Genomic DNA, 19,219 nt, shown 5'->3' on the forward strand with positions numbered 1-19,219 from the left:
CAGCTTGGCATGCATTTGTAGGCGGAAGGAATCTGTTTTGTAGAGATGGGATACATTTAAACACAAAATTAGTAATGGCATGTCAACTGTCGATTGTGGTGCAAGGGTTTTTGCCAATATCATTGAGGATACCTTAAAAGTTCAGGGAAACTGCTATTTTGGTTGATAAGGGTAATATAGATATGCATTTATGTGATGATATTGGTTAAAGTAACACTTGCATATACCTCAAGGGTTCTTGTTTGTTACCGCAAGCGATCATATTAGCAAGATGTTCTGAGGGGAAAAACGTTTCAAATGAGCTGGTATCTAATGCCATGGGAACAATCTTAAATAACTTCAAGGGGTGTGTTAGGGTAGTTAACTGTACAAGAACACTAAGTCTTAATTTTTTATACAGTAATGTCAGAAGTGTTGTTGGTAAAATCAGTGAATTTGAACTGCGGTTAGGACAAGTAATGCTGATATAATAGGCTTATGGAAACATGGTGCCACCCGGAAATAGGGGATGATGAGTTTCAGTACGGTATGTATACAATGTACACTGAAAGGACAGAATTCATGGGGTTCTTGGGCAACACAATGGTGTCACCCCCCCCCTAGTGGACGAGCCCATTGCTTGACAGGTATATAGGTACACTAGCATTCACTTAGACGGTAATCCGATGTCAATATGGATAAGCGTCGTAAGTTAACTGACTTTGAAAGAGGGATGATAGTGAGTGCCCGATGCATGGGTCACTATTGTTGAGGTGGTATAGAAATTGCACTATCCCCATTCGACAGTATTAAGAGTGTATTGGGAATACCCCATTTCTGAAATAACATCTCATCATGGACAGCACTGTGGGCGGAGAAAGGTAGTGGATGAACATGGCTGTCAACGTCTGTCTCGCATTGTTTCAGCCAACTGGAGAGCGTCAATGGCACAAATCACTGCTGACTTCAATGAGGGAGGTGCCAGAAATGTCTCCACCAAGACCATCAGGCAATCATTAGCCCCCAATAGGTTATGGGAGTTGCTGACCCACCAGAGTCCCATTGTTAACACTCACAGGACTCTATGCCTCAACTCAGTGAAAGAACGTCGGCACTGGACCTTGGATGATTGGAGATGGGTCTCCTGGTCTGATACGTTCCATTTCCAGTTATTTTGAGCAGATGGCAGGGTTCTTATCTGGCAGAAACCCCACGTAGCTATGCACCTGTCATGTCAACAAGAAACTGTTCAGGCAGGTGGACAGTCAGTAATGTTCTGTGGCATTTTCAACTGCCACATGTTGGGACCTCTGGTACGGCTAGACACATCTCTAAACTGTCCAGGTTTATGTCCATCCTTGCAGATCATCTGCATCCCTTCATGGTCATCATGCACCCACAGGGCAATGAACTCTTCCAGCAGGACAATCCACCTCCCCCAGAGCTTTGCTGACTAGAACATGGTTCAGAGAGCATTCTGCAGATTTTATCACCATAGAATGGCCTCCCCATTCATTGGACATGAACCCTGTGGAGCCTCTTTGGGATGCTGTGGAAAGGTCTGTTCGAGCTTTGGATCCACCACCCAGAAATGCGATGGAATTATGAACAGCGGTGCAGCAAGCATAGGTGGAAATACCTGGCACCTTACCATGTGACTGCCATTATCTGGGTGAAAGTTGGGCCTACCCATTACTAGGCAGGTATCCCACGATTTCTGTCCACTCAGTGTATTTATGAAGGATAGGGCAGATTGAAGGGGTAGTAGGGTCATGCTCCAGGGCAAGAGGCAGAGGATTGTGATAAATGGTTATTCCTCAGGTTGGGTTAATGTAAGAAGTGGGGTTCCCCAAAGATCAGTATTGGGCCACTGTTGTTTAGGATTTTCTTTAATGATATCGATGAAGGGATAGAGGGTGTGACGTTTAAATTTGCAGATGATTATAAGGATTGGAGAGTAGTTAATGATCACTGCCACGCAGAGCTTGAGCGTGACCTAGATAGACTTCAGGGATGGTCAGAAAAGTGGCAGCTATTCTTTAATTCAGCAAAGTGTGCAAGGTCTTACACCTGGGGAACAATAACCCCAAAATAACTTATACACATGGTGGAGTTGAACTAAAGTCAGTAGTGGAAGAAAGGGACTTGGAAGTTACGATACGGTCAGACATGAAGTTCTCTGAGCATTGTAGATGGATTGCAAGGAGGGCCTATCATGTTGCACGGTGTCCTATCCATGATTTTTCGAACATTTGCTAGTAGAAATAAGGACATCATAAGAAAGATGAGATAAGTTGAGAGGAAAGTGGAGGAGAGATTGTTGAGGATAAACATAAAAAAGGCACCTGGGGTGGATGGGATCTATCCAGTTATATTAAAGGAGGCAGCAAAAGAAGTAAGCAAACCCCTAGCCATAATTATGAGAGCTTCTTTGGACTCAGGGGAGGTACCCATAGACTGGAGATGTGCAAATGTAACCCCAATTCACAAAGGAGGATCAAAGGCTGACACAAGTAATTATAGACCTGTTAGTTTAACTTCTGTTCCAGGAAAATTAATGGAGGCACTGGTTAAAGAAGCACTGCAGGATCATCTAGACAAGAATTCAGTTATAGCTCAGACGCAGCATGGTTTTGTTAAGGGCAGGTCTTGCCTGACCAATTTGATTGGATACTATGATGTAGTCACAAAAGAACTGGATGCAGGGAATAACTTTGATATTATATATTTGGATCTTAGAAAGGCTTTTGATACTGTTGCACATGGAAGACTGCTGCACAAATTGGGGCAGTGTGGCATTGGAGGCAAATTGCTGCTATGGATAAGGGGATGGTTGAGTGGCAGAAGACAGAGAGTGGTAATCAATGGACACTGCTCAACATGGACTAATGTTATTAGTGGAGTTCCTCAGGGTTCAGTGTTGGGTCCGTTGTTGTTTTCGGTGTTTATGAATGATATTGATGATGGGATATCAAGTTTAATGTCCAAGTTTGCAGATGATACAAAGGTTGCCATGGTTGTTAAGGACACTACTGACGCTATGCTGCTGCAACAGGATCTGGAAAGGTTGAACAGATGGGCTGAGAGGTGGCAAATGAAGTTTAACATTGACAAATGTAAAGTACTACATATGGGAAACAGTAACCCCCAGAGCAACATATCAACTCTGCGGTACTACACTGACAGTGGTGGAGAATGAAAAGGACCTGGGGGTAATTGTGCAGGCAGATATGAAGTTCTCTGAGCAGTGCAGACGAGCTGCAAGAGTAGCTCATGGTGTCTTGTCAATGATATACAGGAATTTTTCTAGCAGGGATAAGGAGGTGATTATTCCCTTGTATAAGGCAATGGTTAGGCCACATCTTGAGTACTGTATACAGGTCTGGAGGCCTCATTTCAAGAAGGATGTAGAGCTGCTGAAACGGGTACAGAGAAGGGCAACACGATTAGTGAATGGAACAAAGGGTTGCTCTTACGAAGAAAGGCTTAAGTTTTGCAAATTACAGAGTCTGGAGACTAGGCACCGGCGAGGTGATCTGATAGAGGTGTATAAGGCTTTGAATGGTTTGAGCATGCTCAATGCCAATGGGATTCTTCATCTTGCTCAGAATAATCACCTCAGAGGGCATGAATTCAAATTGAGGAAGGATGGATGTCGGATAGATGTGCGGAAATTTGCCTTTGGCCAGCGGGTGGTTGGTTGGTGGAACCGACTTCCATCACTTGTTGTTGAAGTTGATAGCCTAAACAAATTTAAAGCTCAACTGGACAGGTATTTCGAACGAACGGAGGGGTGAAATGGGAGTGGTGTGTGTTTTTTTTTTTTTTTTTTTTCTTTTGGCTGATGCTGAATAAGCTTGCTTTCTTGCATCATATTCCTCTACTAATGCTAATGCTAATAATCCCATTATATACGACTCTTGTTAGACCACACTTGGAATACTGTGTTCAGGTATGGAGACCACACCTAAAAAAAGAGATCAAGTTTCTTGAAAGGGTCCAAAGACAGGTATCTTGCCTGGTGAGATCATCAGAAGATCGTCCATATGAGGAAAGACTTCGAATATGCACAGCTTGGAAACTAGGCACCTTAGAGTAGACTTGATTGAGGTGTTTAAGGCTCTTAGAGGCAAAAGTAAAATGAACGAGAACAACTTTTCACAGTTATAAATTATTCTAGAACTAGGGGTCATAAATTCAAGTTACGGGGGAGGGAGATTTTTAGACTTGAGAAAGGCTGCGATTCTGCAAATTGCAGTGTCTGGAGACTAGGCACATGTGTGACAATCTGATTGAGATGTGTAATGCTTTGAATGGATTGAGCAAGCTCAATGCTGATGGGATTCTTCCTGTTGTTCACAGAAAGAATCCCACCACACACATGAGAGAACATAAATTCAAATTGAGGATGGATGGTTGTAGAAAAGATGCATGGAAGTTTTGCATTTAGCCAACAGGTGGTCAATTGCTGGAACGAATTTTTGTCTGATGTTGTGGAAGTGGATAGGTTGAATAAATTCAAGGAAAACTAGATAAACTGTTGGAGAGGATGGTTAGATGAAATGGGAAGGTTTTTATTTTTTTGGCTGATGCTGTATTAGCTTGCTTTCTTGCATCGTTTGCCACTACTAATACTACTTTAACAATTTTTTTTTTTTTTTTGCATATCATGTTTTTGCTTCAATGCTTGTTGTTGTTGTGTTGCACAAATTGATGTTAAAACCTATGAGCCCTATTGACTTTGGCCTCTGAATGTGTATATATATTGTTAAGTACTATACTGATTAATTGTAAATATGTTGGTTGTTTGATTTCATCAAGTAAACTCTCACCATCTTGTTGAAAAATACATTGTTGCCCATCACATGCATGCAACCCTAACAGTAATGAACACATACTATGACGCAGTCTGTTGCATGGTGCAGCAGTTAGAAAAAAAGCGAAAAGTTAAAAATTATATGTGAGTAGTTGGTTGTAACAGTGCTAATTTTGAAAAGTATGCTGTTATTTTTAGTAGCTGTGAAACAGTTAGTTGTTGAAAGTGAAAAGAATTGGCAAGAGGATTAAGGCTATTAATTTGCCCAGTTTGAAATGCTCATTATTGATTTAAATTTACAATGGAACAGTGTTATAGGGACTAACAATTCGGATGGACTCTGCAATCAAAAGCAAATTAATAGCACTTAGGTATAGCAGAATCAGTGTCTTATGCAAGTAAATTTGTTATGTACTGCTTGTCAAGAGAATATAAATTTTCAGAAATACACGTATTATTTAAATGAAAAGGAGCTATGTTTTGGAACACCACTACATTTGTGAAAACCTAAGTGACAGCATTGGCAGAGATATATGATGCAAGAAAGCAAGCTTATACAGCATCGGCCAAAAAAGAAAAAAACCATTCCCATTTCATCCATCCATTCACTCCAAATGTATGTCTACTTCTGCCTTTAATTTATTTAAGCTGTCAACTTCTTCAATGACAGATGGAAGTATGTTCTTCTAGCAATCAACCACCTGCTGGCTAAAGGTAAACTTCCGCACATCTATTCTACAACTGTCTTTTCCCAATTTGAATTTATATCCCCTCAAGCGATTAATCTGGGCAAGTGGAGGGATCCCTTGAATGGTTTGTTCATGCTCAAACCATTCAAGGCCTTATACACTTCAATCAGATTATTTCGCATGTGCCTAGTTTCAGACACTGTAATTTGCAAATCTTAAGCCTTTCTTTGAGAGCAACTCTTCGTTCAATTAACTAATTTTGTTGCCCTTCTCTGTACTCAGTACAGCAGCTTATGTCCATCCTAAAATGCAGCCTCCAGACCTGTATACACTACTCAAGGTGTGGTCTGACCATTGCCTTACACAAGGGTATAACACCTCCTTTTCCCTGCTAAAAAAAAATTCCTGTATATCATTGACAAGACATCATGAACATGCCGTCTGCACTGCTCAGAAAACTTCATATCTGACTGTACAATTACCCCAGGTCCTTTTGACTTTCCACTTCCCTGAGTGTAGTACCGTGCATTTGATACGTTTCTCTGGGATTACTGCTACCCATATGCAGTTTGTCAATGTTAAACTTCAGTTGCCACCTCAGCCCATCTGCTGAACTTTTCTAGATCCTGTTGCATTAGCGTACTGTCATTAGTGTCATTAACAACCCTGCAACATTCACATCATCTGTAAACTTAGATATTAAGCCTGATATACCATCAATATCATTTATAAATACAGAAAACAACAATGGCCCCAACACTGAACCCTCGGGGACTCCACTAATAACATTACTCCACAAAGAGTAGTGCCCATTGATTACCACTATGTCTGTTCTCACTCAACCATCCCTTTACCCATAGTAGCAATTTGCCTCCAATGCCACACTGCTCCACTTTGTGCAACAGTATCAGAAGCCTTCCTAAGATCCAAGTATATGATAAAAAAATAGAGCTCATCATACTGGCATTAACTGCAGTCCCTACAAAGCCATGTTTGGTTGTAAGTTGAGAATTGGCTTAAAAACTTCCTTACCTTCCCAATTATTGAATGACATAAGAACTTTATATCAAAATTATTCTTTGCATCCAGTTCCTTTGTGATCACATCATAGTATCCAATCAAATTGGGCAGACAAGACTTCCCCCATAACAAACCCATGTTGTGTTTTAACTATAACTGAAGTCTTGTCTAGATGATCCTGCAGTATTTCTTTAACCAGTGCCTCCATTACTTTCCCCAGAACAGAAGTTAAACTGAATAAATAAATAAATAAAGTGCAGCCATTATCAACCCACTGCAGGATGGAAGCCTCCTCAACAATTCATGCTGAGGGAAATGGACCATAATCTGCCACGCTGGTCCAGTGCGGGTTGGTAGATCGACTGTATTCAGCAGTCAGGGGCTTGAACCCCGGTCTACTCAAAGAGCGTGTACTACTGCACTCCTGCTCCTGACCACTCGGCTACGGATGTGGCCCTAACAGGTCTATAATTACTTGTCACCCTTTGATCCTCCTTTATGAATCGGGGTCACATTTGCACATCTCCAGTCCATGGGTACCTCCCCTGATTCCAAGTAAGCTCTCCTAATTATGGCTAAGCCACCTTCAGTATAAGTCTCCTACAATTTATCCTCCACATTGCTCTGAGTTATTACAAAATCATTTAGCTTACTTCCAGAGTTTAATACACCTTTGTCATTTCCCTCCCTGAATAACTCCTCATGTTTAAATGTAGTTGCAGAATACTCATTCAGTTTGTTAGCTACCTGAGCAGGATCATTTGTTTTTACATATAAAGAAATAATTTAATTTGGGGGTGGTTTTATTGGCTTGTCATTTTAGGAGACTGGAGAAGACTTAAGGTTGGGCCTGGTGGCCAAAGAGGTTTGGTGAAACTGTAAAAAATGCCCTTCCTATGATTATTTAAAATAGGACTGCTTTCTGGCATGTGTTTCATTTGCATCAGTGCCTACATATTATTACAGAAATGATAAAATAATGGCATTGCCAATCTTGTAACTAAACTAAACAGCTCCATTTTACTCTTGCTTGTAGGACCATTATTTTTATATGAAAATTACCGTGGCTGCTTTGTAGCCACATGTGACCATTTAAGGGTTAAGAACAGTTAAATACCTAGTTTGCAAGAAAGCCATATAATTACAATTTTTTAAGGTGATCTGTGCATGTATTGTGAAAATTTGAATACCATTGCTGATATATAAATTGATTTACTGGTTCTCAAAATAATGTATCCTGTTTCATTTCAATTTAGAGAAATCTTCTTTTTAAGACGAAACGTAAAGAACCTGTAATTCAGATTTGGAAAAATATGACTGTTAGAGACCTAGCTGAAAAAACGTCTCGAACTATAGGTAAGTTTGAATCTGCAAGTAACGTAAAGTAAGTAAATAAGTTTATTGTACCTAAATATTGATATGTATTCCCCTATGCCCAGGATGCTCAATATACTTAAACTATCCTTAAAATTGATAATTTCTTCTTAATTCACTTAGTAATACCTTGCTAAAGTCAAATTAAAAAGAAAGAAATATAACAGTAATAGTAAGAAACAACATCAATTAAATATAAACTGACTGGTAACTGGTCAACTCATATTATAACACCATCACTTAGTGTTGTCCCACTTTTAACACTTTCTTCTGGTCCCATGGTTAATCGTATAAAGCACTATGCATTTCTTAATCTTTATAGTACTTCCATTTAAAATGCTTTTATGCTTATATTACTTTTTTTTTTTAAGATCTGAAGAAGGAATAAACCTGGATGTAACTCTACTTCCTCTAGAGATTTTGGCTTTGGGAAAAGGATAATAGAAATAAAAATTAGGAATCATTTAGGGCACAGTTTGTTTACTTTATAGAAATAATTTCAGGGCAGGTATTGTTTGTTTATTTTATGTTTATGCTTTAAAGGTAGAAAGGCCACTCTTTATAACCCACCATTTGCCAATTAATCTGCATTCTCTTGCTCCCTTCAGCCTTTTTATTTTTAAATTCAACATTGTTCACTCACTTTCCTTGCTGATGTATTAATCAATCATTTTTTTGTCTGTGTGTTCAACATGGAAAGAATAAATTTCATTGATGGCAGCATTGTTATGCTAATACATCTGTATCGTGTTCATAATACTCAATAAAATATTTTAAAACTTTTTCTTTCTTTTTAACAGCATACAGAAAAGGTTTAAGGTGCTGAAAAAGAAAGCATTAGTATATTAAGCAGATTTTCAATTTACAGTATAAACCGTTGCTCCATAAATACTACAAAAAAAAAAAAAAAAAAAACCCCTAAAAAATCTGTCTGCAAAAATATTGGTGATAAATTGAAAAATTTGAAATATAGCCTCCCAAAAAGGGCTCTCACTTATAGTGCTCTAGAGTATTAGTAATGGCCATATGGTGCAAGGAAGCCTAAGGCTTATTCTGCCCCAGCCAAATAAAAAAATTATAATAAAATAAAATAATTAATAAATAATAATAATACGAGAAAGGAAATAGACAAACTATGCATTTCCCTCATTCCATAGGTAACTATCCAGCTGACCTTTGAATTTCCCCAAACTGTCAGCCTCTACCCTACATGAGGTAACTTATTTCAGTAATTTATAACTCATTGGCTAAAATAAAACTACCTGCAATCCAGTCTAAACATCTCTCCCTGTAACTTGAATTTATGGTCCCTAGTTCGGGAATCATTTATAACCATGAAAATTTCATTCTCGTTCATTTTTTAATGCCTCTCAGAGCTGCAAACGCCTCAATCAAGTCGCTTCTAAGGTGCCTAGTTTTCAATCTGTGAAACCCAGATATATACGAAGTCTCCTCATAAGGATGTCCTTTTGCCAATCTCATCAGTTGTGAGTTACCCATCGCTGGGCCTTTTCAAGAAGCTCGATATCTTTTTTTAGGTGCATTCTCCACATTTGAACTGTATTCCAAGTGTTGTCTAACGAAAGCCTTATATAATAAGATTATGGCATCCTCATCTCTACTAGCAAATGTTCAGTAAATCATCGATAGGACACAAAGGGCCTTCCTTGCAACCTGTCTGCAATGCTCAGAGAACTTCATGTCTGACCATCATAACTCCCAAGTCCCTTTCTTCTACTACTGACTTTAGTTCAACTCCACCAAGTGTATAAGTTATTAAAACTGCAAATATATTTCTTATTATTATTTATTCCCCGCTGAGAAATTAAATTTTTGGTGTGGGGCGGCCTTTTTTTAATTGCATTTTTTCTTGGAGTGAGAATTGTGAAAAACTAAGTTGCTGAAGTTTATTCACTGTCACATGATTTACTTCATGGGGAAGCATGGAGGCCATGATTGAATCAAATTTCACAAAATCATGTGTCATAGAAATAATGTTTTACTTGCACATCACCTCATAATATAACGTCAACTTACCAATTGCTCAATTCGCAATTAAGCTGTAATCACATAATTACACCGTTGAACGTTGAGTATTGACTTAACACTGATATTATTTAGTTACTTAATGGGAATTCAGGCGAATAACAAAAAGACACTGACATTGTGGCTTCACACCCATCATGGTCAATGATGAAATCTATACTGCATGCTTTACAGTGACTTTGATTCGTTTCACCTATAAAAATTGTATATTGGCAAGTTGCCAATATACTGTAATCAACTACCAGATATTCACTTTAATGGATAATGTGTTGCTGTCTGGCGCACAGTGAAGTCTGCGATTAATTAAACTTCAAAGTTGGAAACGATTTCGTGTTTTTATTCATTTATTATTGAAATGATTACTGGAAATAGAGGATGTGCATACTATATGCGGGTCCTGTTAATAAAAATATTCATTGTATTGCTCTTCACAAAATTTCATATAACTCCATTCACTGTATATCTAGATTTAAATAGCTGGGGGTGCTGCATTGCCTATGGACGAGCCACCCATGGGTTCAACCATATTTCCTGAACGAACTGACTCTTTTCCACACATTTTTCCACACACATTTAACATTGATGGTTTTACTTCTTTCAGCGATAAAGCTATGATTCTGATACAGTCCGCAATTGAGAAATGTTTCTATGCCTCCATTACTTCAATAGATTCGGAATCAATTTTCTCCAAAATCCATTGTAACAATTTTCTGATGTAATGAGATTTATAGGTGGATTTAAAGCTGCCTTGATCTAATGGCTGAATGAAAGAAGTTGTATGAACCTAGTACAACTGTGGTGGTGGTAGTAGGAACATAACTTCAACTTAAATCTTTTGGATGGCCTAGTGTGCTATCCAATAGTAATAAAACTTTGAAATCTAGATTTCTCCAAAAGTTCAACAAGCACAAGTTCAATAGTACAGAATGTAATATGGGGATTTCCCAACAAAATAAAATACAGGGATTTCTCAATAATTTTTGTTTTTTTTACTAGCGTGGCAACAGCGGGGATTCAAAAAGAGTGGAAATATTGAAAAATTACATCCAACATAATAGCAGGATTTTACCCGCACAAAAGCTCAAATTTTTGTTTTTGTGAATTTCTAAGCAGAAATTAGCATTAGTAGAGACATATGATGCAAAAAAGCAAGCTTATACAGCATCAGCAAAAAAAAAAAAAAAAACCTTCCCATTTCACCCACCCATTCACTCCAAAAGTTTGTCTAGTTGCCCTGAATTTATTTAAGCTGTTAATGTCCATGACAGATGGAAGCTTGTTTCAGCAGTCAACCAGTCGCTGGCTAAAGGAAAATTTCCGCACATCTATTCTACAACTATCTTCCCTCAGTTTGAATTTATGCCTCCTCATGTGCATAATTTGAGCAAAAGGAAGAATCCCATCTGCATTGAGCTTGCTCAAACCATTTAAGGCCTTATATACCTCAATCAGATCACCTCACAGGTACCTAATCTCCGGACACTGCAATTTGTACATTCTAACATTAATGAAAATAAGCAATTTGTGAGCAAAATGGAAACGTGTTAATGGTGTTATGGACAATAATCTCATACTACGTGCAAAACTAATTAACAGTGTCTTTCGATGATGCTGAAGAAGTACAACATAAAATTTCAGAAAATATGTATGCAAGATTTTCATGTATTGTTTGCGTTGTGTGTGTTGTGTATAGATATGATTTTTTCAATTTCAAGTGATGGGAAACAAGATGTAATCAGGCATTTGCAAATGAGAGTGTGCAGTGTTGCATAGAAAGAAATGAAAAATAGATGTTGCATTTCATGATTTCAATGATGTCATACATGGTGAACAACATCATTGTCATAGAACAATCTTCCTTTTTTGTTATGCTGGTCATATAGGCACATTGTTCAGAAATATATTTATTTCTAAAATAGCAAAATAGCAAAAAAATACAGTTGAAGGAAAAAAATGGTCTGTATTGTTAGGGAAAGAAGCGGTAGCCATGACTGAAAAAAAGTGCTATTTCCAATTGTTACAGGTAGCAGTAATCAGAATGATTCAAAGCTGTATTCCATTTCAGTGATCTTTTGTAATAAAAAAAAAAAAATCTTCATACTGAATGCAGCTTACTCTCATTGCCAGCATTGGAATAAGGGTTACTGCTATCTATGACAATCAGAAAAAGCACATTTTTTTTCAGAATCATCACTACCTCTTCTTTCTCTAACAGTGCTGGTTGTTCTTGTCCTTACACCTTATTTGTTTCCAGTTTTGCTATTGGGAAACATATTTCTGAACAACACACCTGCATGATCAGCAATGCTCAAAGGAAGATTATGTTCTGTGAAAAATAGATGACAGCGATGTCATTCAGCATGTATGAAATCGTCACCATGAAGTGAAACATCCATTTTTCATTTCTTTCCGTGCAATGCAAGCTGTCATTATGCTTATTTGTTTTCAAATAAGCATAATGACATAATGGAAATGAAATAATGCTTATTTCATTTCCAGTGGACGTTTTCTCCTGAATAGCCTGAGGCTGTCCTCATAATCTTATTCATTTGAGTGCTGAAAAGGGAATTGCATGCATGCCTTCTTGTGAAATTTACTACTCTAAAAAAAGAAGTCCCAAAAGGAAAGATTGATTTAAATAATTTCAACTAATGCATATCACATAAGTAAAAAAAAAAAAAAAATTGAATTTTATGTATGCACATTGGTTAAATGTGCAATTAGACTGGTAAAACATTGGCATTCTTTGACAAGTCTATTTTACAACTTATAAGTGGTGAGAAAAGTAAAAGTTATAACTAGTGCATGTCTCTGACTCATGTTTAAATCCAGTTGGTGATCTAAAAATATTGAGAGAAGACAAATTTGTAAACTCAAGAAAAAGAACTTCTGAACTGCAAACTTCTGGTAACACCAATCCTAAAAAGGCTAAGCAAGCTGTGATAATTTTAGGCATGTTATCCACACTTGTGCAGAAGGTTTGTCACGTTTTTCTCTTCTGGCTGGAATGAAGCAATTTGTTTGTCTTTTAAATATTATAATAACATTTGAAAATCGAACATAGCTCTTCAATCCAATCTACTCCACATGTACTAAGGTTCTAGATATGTTGAAGAATGTTATGTGCAAATTTATTTTGTCAACTGTTTCTAACTTTTCAACTTCCATTTTGGAAATTGATTACCATAACAGAGTAAACCAGAAGGATGATTCTGATTTAGGCATAAGCATTCCTTCTGCCAAGGTCATGGCAAGTTTAAACAACAGGAGAAGGTTCTGTTCTTTTGCCCAGCGAGGAAGCACTTTATGGCTGTGTGCTTGACTACATAGTACAAGTTCCCATTGAAAAATGATGTTCTTATAAATTCCTAGATGGCACAAATTTCATCATTTGGCAGTACATTTTCAGATTTGAAATTTTTTATGGATAAGTTTCTAGTACTTCTTGGTATTGTTAAAGATAAATAAATATATGAAGCAAAAGATTTTTGCAGCATCAATTCTGTCAGTTTCAGTGTGAGAGCCTACTAAACTCCATTATGAAAAAATAAAGAATTGATGTACAGTGACCCTTGGTTAGAGAACTGACAGCTTCACATGGAAGCCTGAAATAATTGAACTGTTTATTTTTAATGAATTATTTCAATCCATTCATTCTATTTTAACAATTCCTCATAAATGCTGAGTGTGAAAAAAATATTCAGCCAAATTAGAAAAACAAAAAATGAAATCTTCTCTTTCTGATGCCTTGGAAATGTCCCAGACAGCCAAGTCTAGACAGTAGGACCATTGTTGTGAACAAAACTTTGACTGAATAGTTCTGAAGAGGGCAAAGTCTGCAACATTCTTGAAGTTATCAGAATCAGTTGATGTCAATTAGAATATCCAAACAGAAGAATGTTAGGTAAGCTAATTTTTAAAAGCATATTGTATTGTAAACAATCCTATGCCTGTTTTTTAATATAAAATATGTATTTTGCCAGTGAAATTTAGTTTCTAGTGCTGTGCAAACTTAAAAAAACATCCTGCTTTTTCTGAAAAATCCTCTGTTTTCCCTCCTGCTTCCAAATGTCTGAACTCCATCTTTTTGAAAGTCAAAAGTTGGCAGTTATACAGTAGCAGTCCTGACAAACTCTGCTTAACTGACACTTTTCTCAGGCGCCTCCGTAGCCAGGTGGGAAGGAGCAGCAGTGCGTAGCACACGCTTCTTGATTAGACCGGGGTTCGAGCCCGTCACCACCAAATACGGAGGATGCGGAAAGGTCATTCAGGGAATGACCACCGCATATCCCGGAGCAATATGGCCTTAGTTGCTAATGCTCCTAAAAACCAAATAACAACATAACAACAACGACACTTTTCTCTTCCTTCTCGAGTTAGCACAGTGGGTTGATTCGTTGACCCTGACAGTATTTCAGCAATTCATGCTTCAGCTATTCTGTTCACACAACTGAAACTCCTAATAGCTTTTTTCGAAGATGATTTCTTTGATTTCACTGAAAATTCCAGAAATATCTGTTAATTGTCACACAGTTAGGAAAAATTCATGATTAAATTAAACTTAATTATGAGAGGTGATCATTTAATTCGCGGACTGGTTCAAGATATTATCTTAATTGTCATCATCTAGATTTCTCCTTCTCGAAATACTCTCCCTTGAACTTTACACACTTTCACCGCCATCATACCCATGCATTAAATGCTTCTTGCCAGCCATTTTTCTTAAGACTGTGAAGTGCTGCTGTTGTGGCTCTGAGCATTGTTGTCAGATGTGAAATGCTTGCCTATCAGAGCTTTCTTCAGACATGGAAACAGAAATAAATTACAGAGGGCTAATCCTTGGCACTTATGGCAGTGATCACTGCCTGCACAATATTAGCCATGTAGCACCTGACATTGTGTTGATGAAGAAACCACTTCACACTGGGAAGTTCTTAACATTTCTCACAAATGGCATGGCAAAGTTTGACTCTAAGAACCTCAGAGTATGCTTACTTATTCATAGTTGTTCCACGAGGCACAAAATGTGTAACAAGAATGCCTTTTTTTTTTTAAAAAAAACACAAGAACTATATGTTTGGCAGCTGACTGAGAAGCTCAAAATTTCTTAGGTCTTGGTGAGTCAGAGTGCTTCCATTCACTCGACTTTTGTTTTGTCTCTGAATCATAGTAAAAAATCCAAGTTTCATCAGAAGTCATTATTCAATTTAAGAAGTTTTGACCCTGTGTTTCAAAACAATCAATCATTTCTTTGAAAAAGTGTACTCTTTGCTGTTTTTGTTTTGGAGTCAAATTGTTTGGAATCCAGTGGATAACAGATTTGCGACATTTTCAGGTTATCTTTCACAATATTGTCAGGCTACCGTATGAAATGGACATTCTACCAGGTAATTCACAAAGTGTAAATTGCCTGTCTTCATCCAAGATTTCCTGAGCTTTTCCAATTTTCTCAGGAGTTATTGAGGAGGAAGTCTGATCAGGTCTTGGGTCATCTGGTTTTTGACTTGGAGGAGGAGGGCGCTGGGATTGCAAAACAGTATGGACGATGGATTTTTGGCTGCTGTAAAGGAATAAGTATTTATTAATTTTTAACGTATTCTTTATTATTTAACATAGTTCATTGTGTTTTACAGAGATATTAAATAGATTTAGTAGCGTTCGTTAGCATCTTATTTTGAATGTAACCAGCAATTTTTGGAAGTTACAACTCCCGGTATTGATGTCAATATATTGTTGAACTAGCTGCCAAATTGTAGTTGATAAGAAATAGCTTAACGTATATATATATCTCGAACTGATAGCGAAGGTATAAAGTAAAACTAGATAGTATTAGGAATCTGTTAGCTTATGAAAGTATTATCAATTAATCAAAAATATTATTCATCTTATTAAATTTCATTGTTAATTAAATTGTATTTAAACAGAAATCATGACTCAGACTAGAGCTGCGAAGCAAAAATCGCAGACTAGCGAGAGTGCTGTGGCTTGGGGGAGAAACGAAGGGGGCGATTCTTCAACGCACCACAGTCTCAAAAAATGTGCGAAATGTGAAATGTTTTCCGACCTTTCTAAAACAGGACATGATCTAGCCAAGGAGTGTGCCTTCGTGTATGCTAGGTGTCTGGAGTGTCAAGAAATTAGACACCAATTCAGCGTTCTGATGGGCATGTGTGAGAGCTTGAGGTGTAGGTAAATGCCCTCAAATAAATTAATATGAGGTGCCCATCAGGCTCTCAGCTGCCCAGCTCAATGATAGAGCTCACTCCTATGCATCAGGCAACACAGAGGCAATCTCCAAGGCAGAATGAGCTGGTCCCAAAGGAACTAGTTATTGTTGGTGACTCTATTGTCAGGAAGACGGGGAATATACTATGTAAGAAGGATAGTTGGAACAGGACCAGGATATGTCTGCCAGGGGCAAAAGTTGATGACATTGTAGAGCAGATATCATCTTTTCAGGCCACAAAAGGTGATATTGTTGTACATGTTTGGAACTAATGACATTAAGAGTAAGAGATCTGCAGATTTACTCAACAAGTACAAGTTGCGAGTTAGGGTTGAATGTGAAAGTGCCTGCAATTCTGCCCAGACACGATGGGAGAAAGTATATGATGAGAGCCTTGTCAATAAATTAGGCCCTGGAGAGATTGTGCAAGGCTCAAGGGGTAGAATTTTTTTCAGCCTGGTCTGTGCTTGTTGACAGGAGAAACTGCTTCTACAGGGATAGGATACACTTAAATAGAAAGGGTGCAAGAATATTTGCTAATGCTATCGAGGCAGTGTTAGGTAGGTTGGAAAACTGCTAGTGTGGGGGGGGATACACAGACTAAAAGGTTAACAGTGGCCGCAGGCAGAGGCAAAAGTGATTCTTGCACTGTGTCAATTCGAATGGGCAGCAGACTGGAAAGCAAGGTAATGGAGATTTCCAGGACTGCTGGGAGTCATAGGGGAACAAGTAGATACATGGGCTGTGTTAGGGTGGCTAGTAGCAGGAACAGGTGCATGTATACTTGCATGTATGCCAATGCTAGGAGTATAGTTAATAAATTTGATGAGCTTGAAGTGCTAGACAAGGCATCAAAGGCAGATATTGTTGGGATATCAGAGACATGGTGTTACACACACATAGGCAGTGCAAGGTTGGAATTTGGGGAGTACAGTGTGTATACGAAGGGAGGAGGGGTTATGCTGTTAGTTAAGAAACACATAAAATCTAAGGAAGTGCATCCAATTGATGCTGGTAGACAATGCAGTGTTGAGTCTGTTTGGTGTGAAATAAGCACTGGGAAAGGAAAAATGAGAGTAGGTGTGTGTGTGTTATAGGCCTAATGAATCTGATGAGTATAATGAACAATTATGCAGAGAAATAGAGTGCACCAGTAAATCAGAATGTCTTATAATGGGAGATTTTAACTTTCCAGATATTGACTGGAACTTGTGGGTTAGTCACTCGCACACTACAAAGACTTTTGTGGATTTATTGGATGACTGTTTTCTACAGCAACATTTTCCAGAGGCAACCAGAGGGAGTAATACCCTTGATCTGATTATCAGTAGTGATTCTTCATGCATTAAGAATCTGCAGATAAAGGAACCACTTGGCGACAGTGATCACAATTGTATTGATGTGGGAATTATTTAAAGATGTAACTACCATCAAGGCTAAAGGGAAGGGCTTTTACTTTCGTAAAGGTGACTACAGAGGTCTCAGACAGTTTTTGAATTCTGTACAGTGGGATCAACTGATGATGTTACCAACAGTGAATTCAAAATGGGAAACCTTCAGGGACTTAATTTTGGAGGCTACTAGGCTTTTCATTCCAACTAAGAAATACTGTTTAAGGTTTAGGCCTAAATGGATGTCAGATGAATTAATGAGGCTAGTGGCAGAGAAGAAGAATGTATGGGATGCATATAAAGTATCAGGTGACACAGAAGCTTTGGCAGGTATAAACTACTCTGTAATCAAGTCACAAAGGAGGTTAGGCAAGTGAAGGTAGATTATGAGAAATCTTTGGCAAAGGATGCAAAGAAAAACAGCAAGGAGTTCTTTACTTATGTAAACTCTAGAAGGAAAGTGATGAATCAGATTGCACCACTTAATATAGATGGGTTGACTACTGATAATCATGCTCAGGTAGCTGATAAACTGAATGAGTATTTTGCATCTACATTCACACATGAGTTTTTCAATAAGGGGAGTGCCAGAAGTGTATCAAACTCTAACAGAGATCTAAGTGATTTTGTAATAACTGAGAGCAAAGTGTGGAGGAGACATTGTTGAAGTTAAACATAAGGCAGGCACCTGGGGTGGATGGGATCTATCCAGTTATATTAAAGGAGGCAGCAGAGGAAGTAAGCAAACCCTTAGCCATAATTATGAGAGCTTCCTTGGACTCAAGGAAAGTCATGGAGTCTTGTCAATGATATATAGGTATTTTGCTAGCAGGGACAGGGAGGTGATAATCCCGTTATACAAGGCAATGGTCAGGCCACACCTAGAGTACTGTGTACAGGTCTGGAAGCCTCATTTTAGGAAGGATGTAGAGTTGCTAGAACGAGTACAAAGAAGGGCAACAAAATTGGTGAGGGCAACAAAGGGGTGCTCTTACCAAGAAAGGCTTTTAAGTTCTGAAAATTTCAGTGCCTGGAGAGTAGGCACCTGCGAAGTGATCTGATTGAGGTGTATAAGGCCTTGAATAGGTTGAGCAAGCTGAATGCTGATGGGATCTTCGTCTTGCTCAGACTAAGAACTTGAGGGGGCACAGTTTCGAATTGAGGAAAGATAGTTGTAGAATAGATGTGTGAAAATTTGCCTTTAGCCAGCAGATAGTTGATTGGTGGAACAGGCTTCCATCTTTTGTTGTGGAAGCTAATAGCCTAAATAAATTTAAGGCTGAGCTGGACAGGCATTTGAAACGAATGGAGGGATGAAATGGGAGGGTTTTATTTTTATTTTTTTTTTTTGGCTGATGCTGCATAAGCTTGCTTTCTTGCATATGCCTCTGCTAATGCGTGACAGATTCAAGGCCTTCACTGAATCACTTGTGCCATTTAAATATGGCTGTCCTACCAAGACACTCATTGCCATATGCTTCATTCATCTCTTTAACTGTTTCCAATGCATTTAAGCCCAATCTTACACAATAATGAATCACATATCGCTGTTCAACCTGTGTGTGTCTGACATAATACTTGCTTCAAAATGATTGTTAATGACACGTGGCTAAAAAACCGTTCATGCAACACTAGCTTGACAAGTACTGGCATGTGCACGCAGAGTTTGCTCAGTAGC

At 38.1% G+C, this 19,219-nt stretch overlaps 1 protein-coding gene across 3 annotated transcripts in view; it reads left to right on the forward strand.

Annotated features, from left to right (window-relative positions):
- mIF2 (mitochondrial translation initiation factor 2) overlaps window positions 1–19,219 on the forward strand; it is a 405,187-nt gene that overhangs the window by 14,994 nt on the left and 370,974 nt on the right. For all 3 annotated transcript variants that reach the window (XM_090379811.1, XM_090379813.1, XM_090379812.1), the window contains exon 3: window positions 7,761–7,860. In XM_090379811.1, coding sequence (XP_090235937.1) covers window positions 7,761–7,860 — 100 coding nt within the window. The remainder of the gene's footprint in view (window positions 1–7,760; window positions 7,861–19,219) is intronic.

Source organism: Mastigoproctus giganteus, chromosome 8 (genome assembly GCF_048544385.1).
Source record: "Mastigoproctus giganteus isolate SK-2022 chromosome 8, ASM4854438v1, whole genome shotgun sequence".
NCBI classification, from domain to species: Eukaryota; Metazoa; Arthropoda; class Arachnida; order Uropygi; family Thelyphonidae; genus Mastigoproctus; species Mastigoproctus giganteus.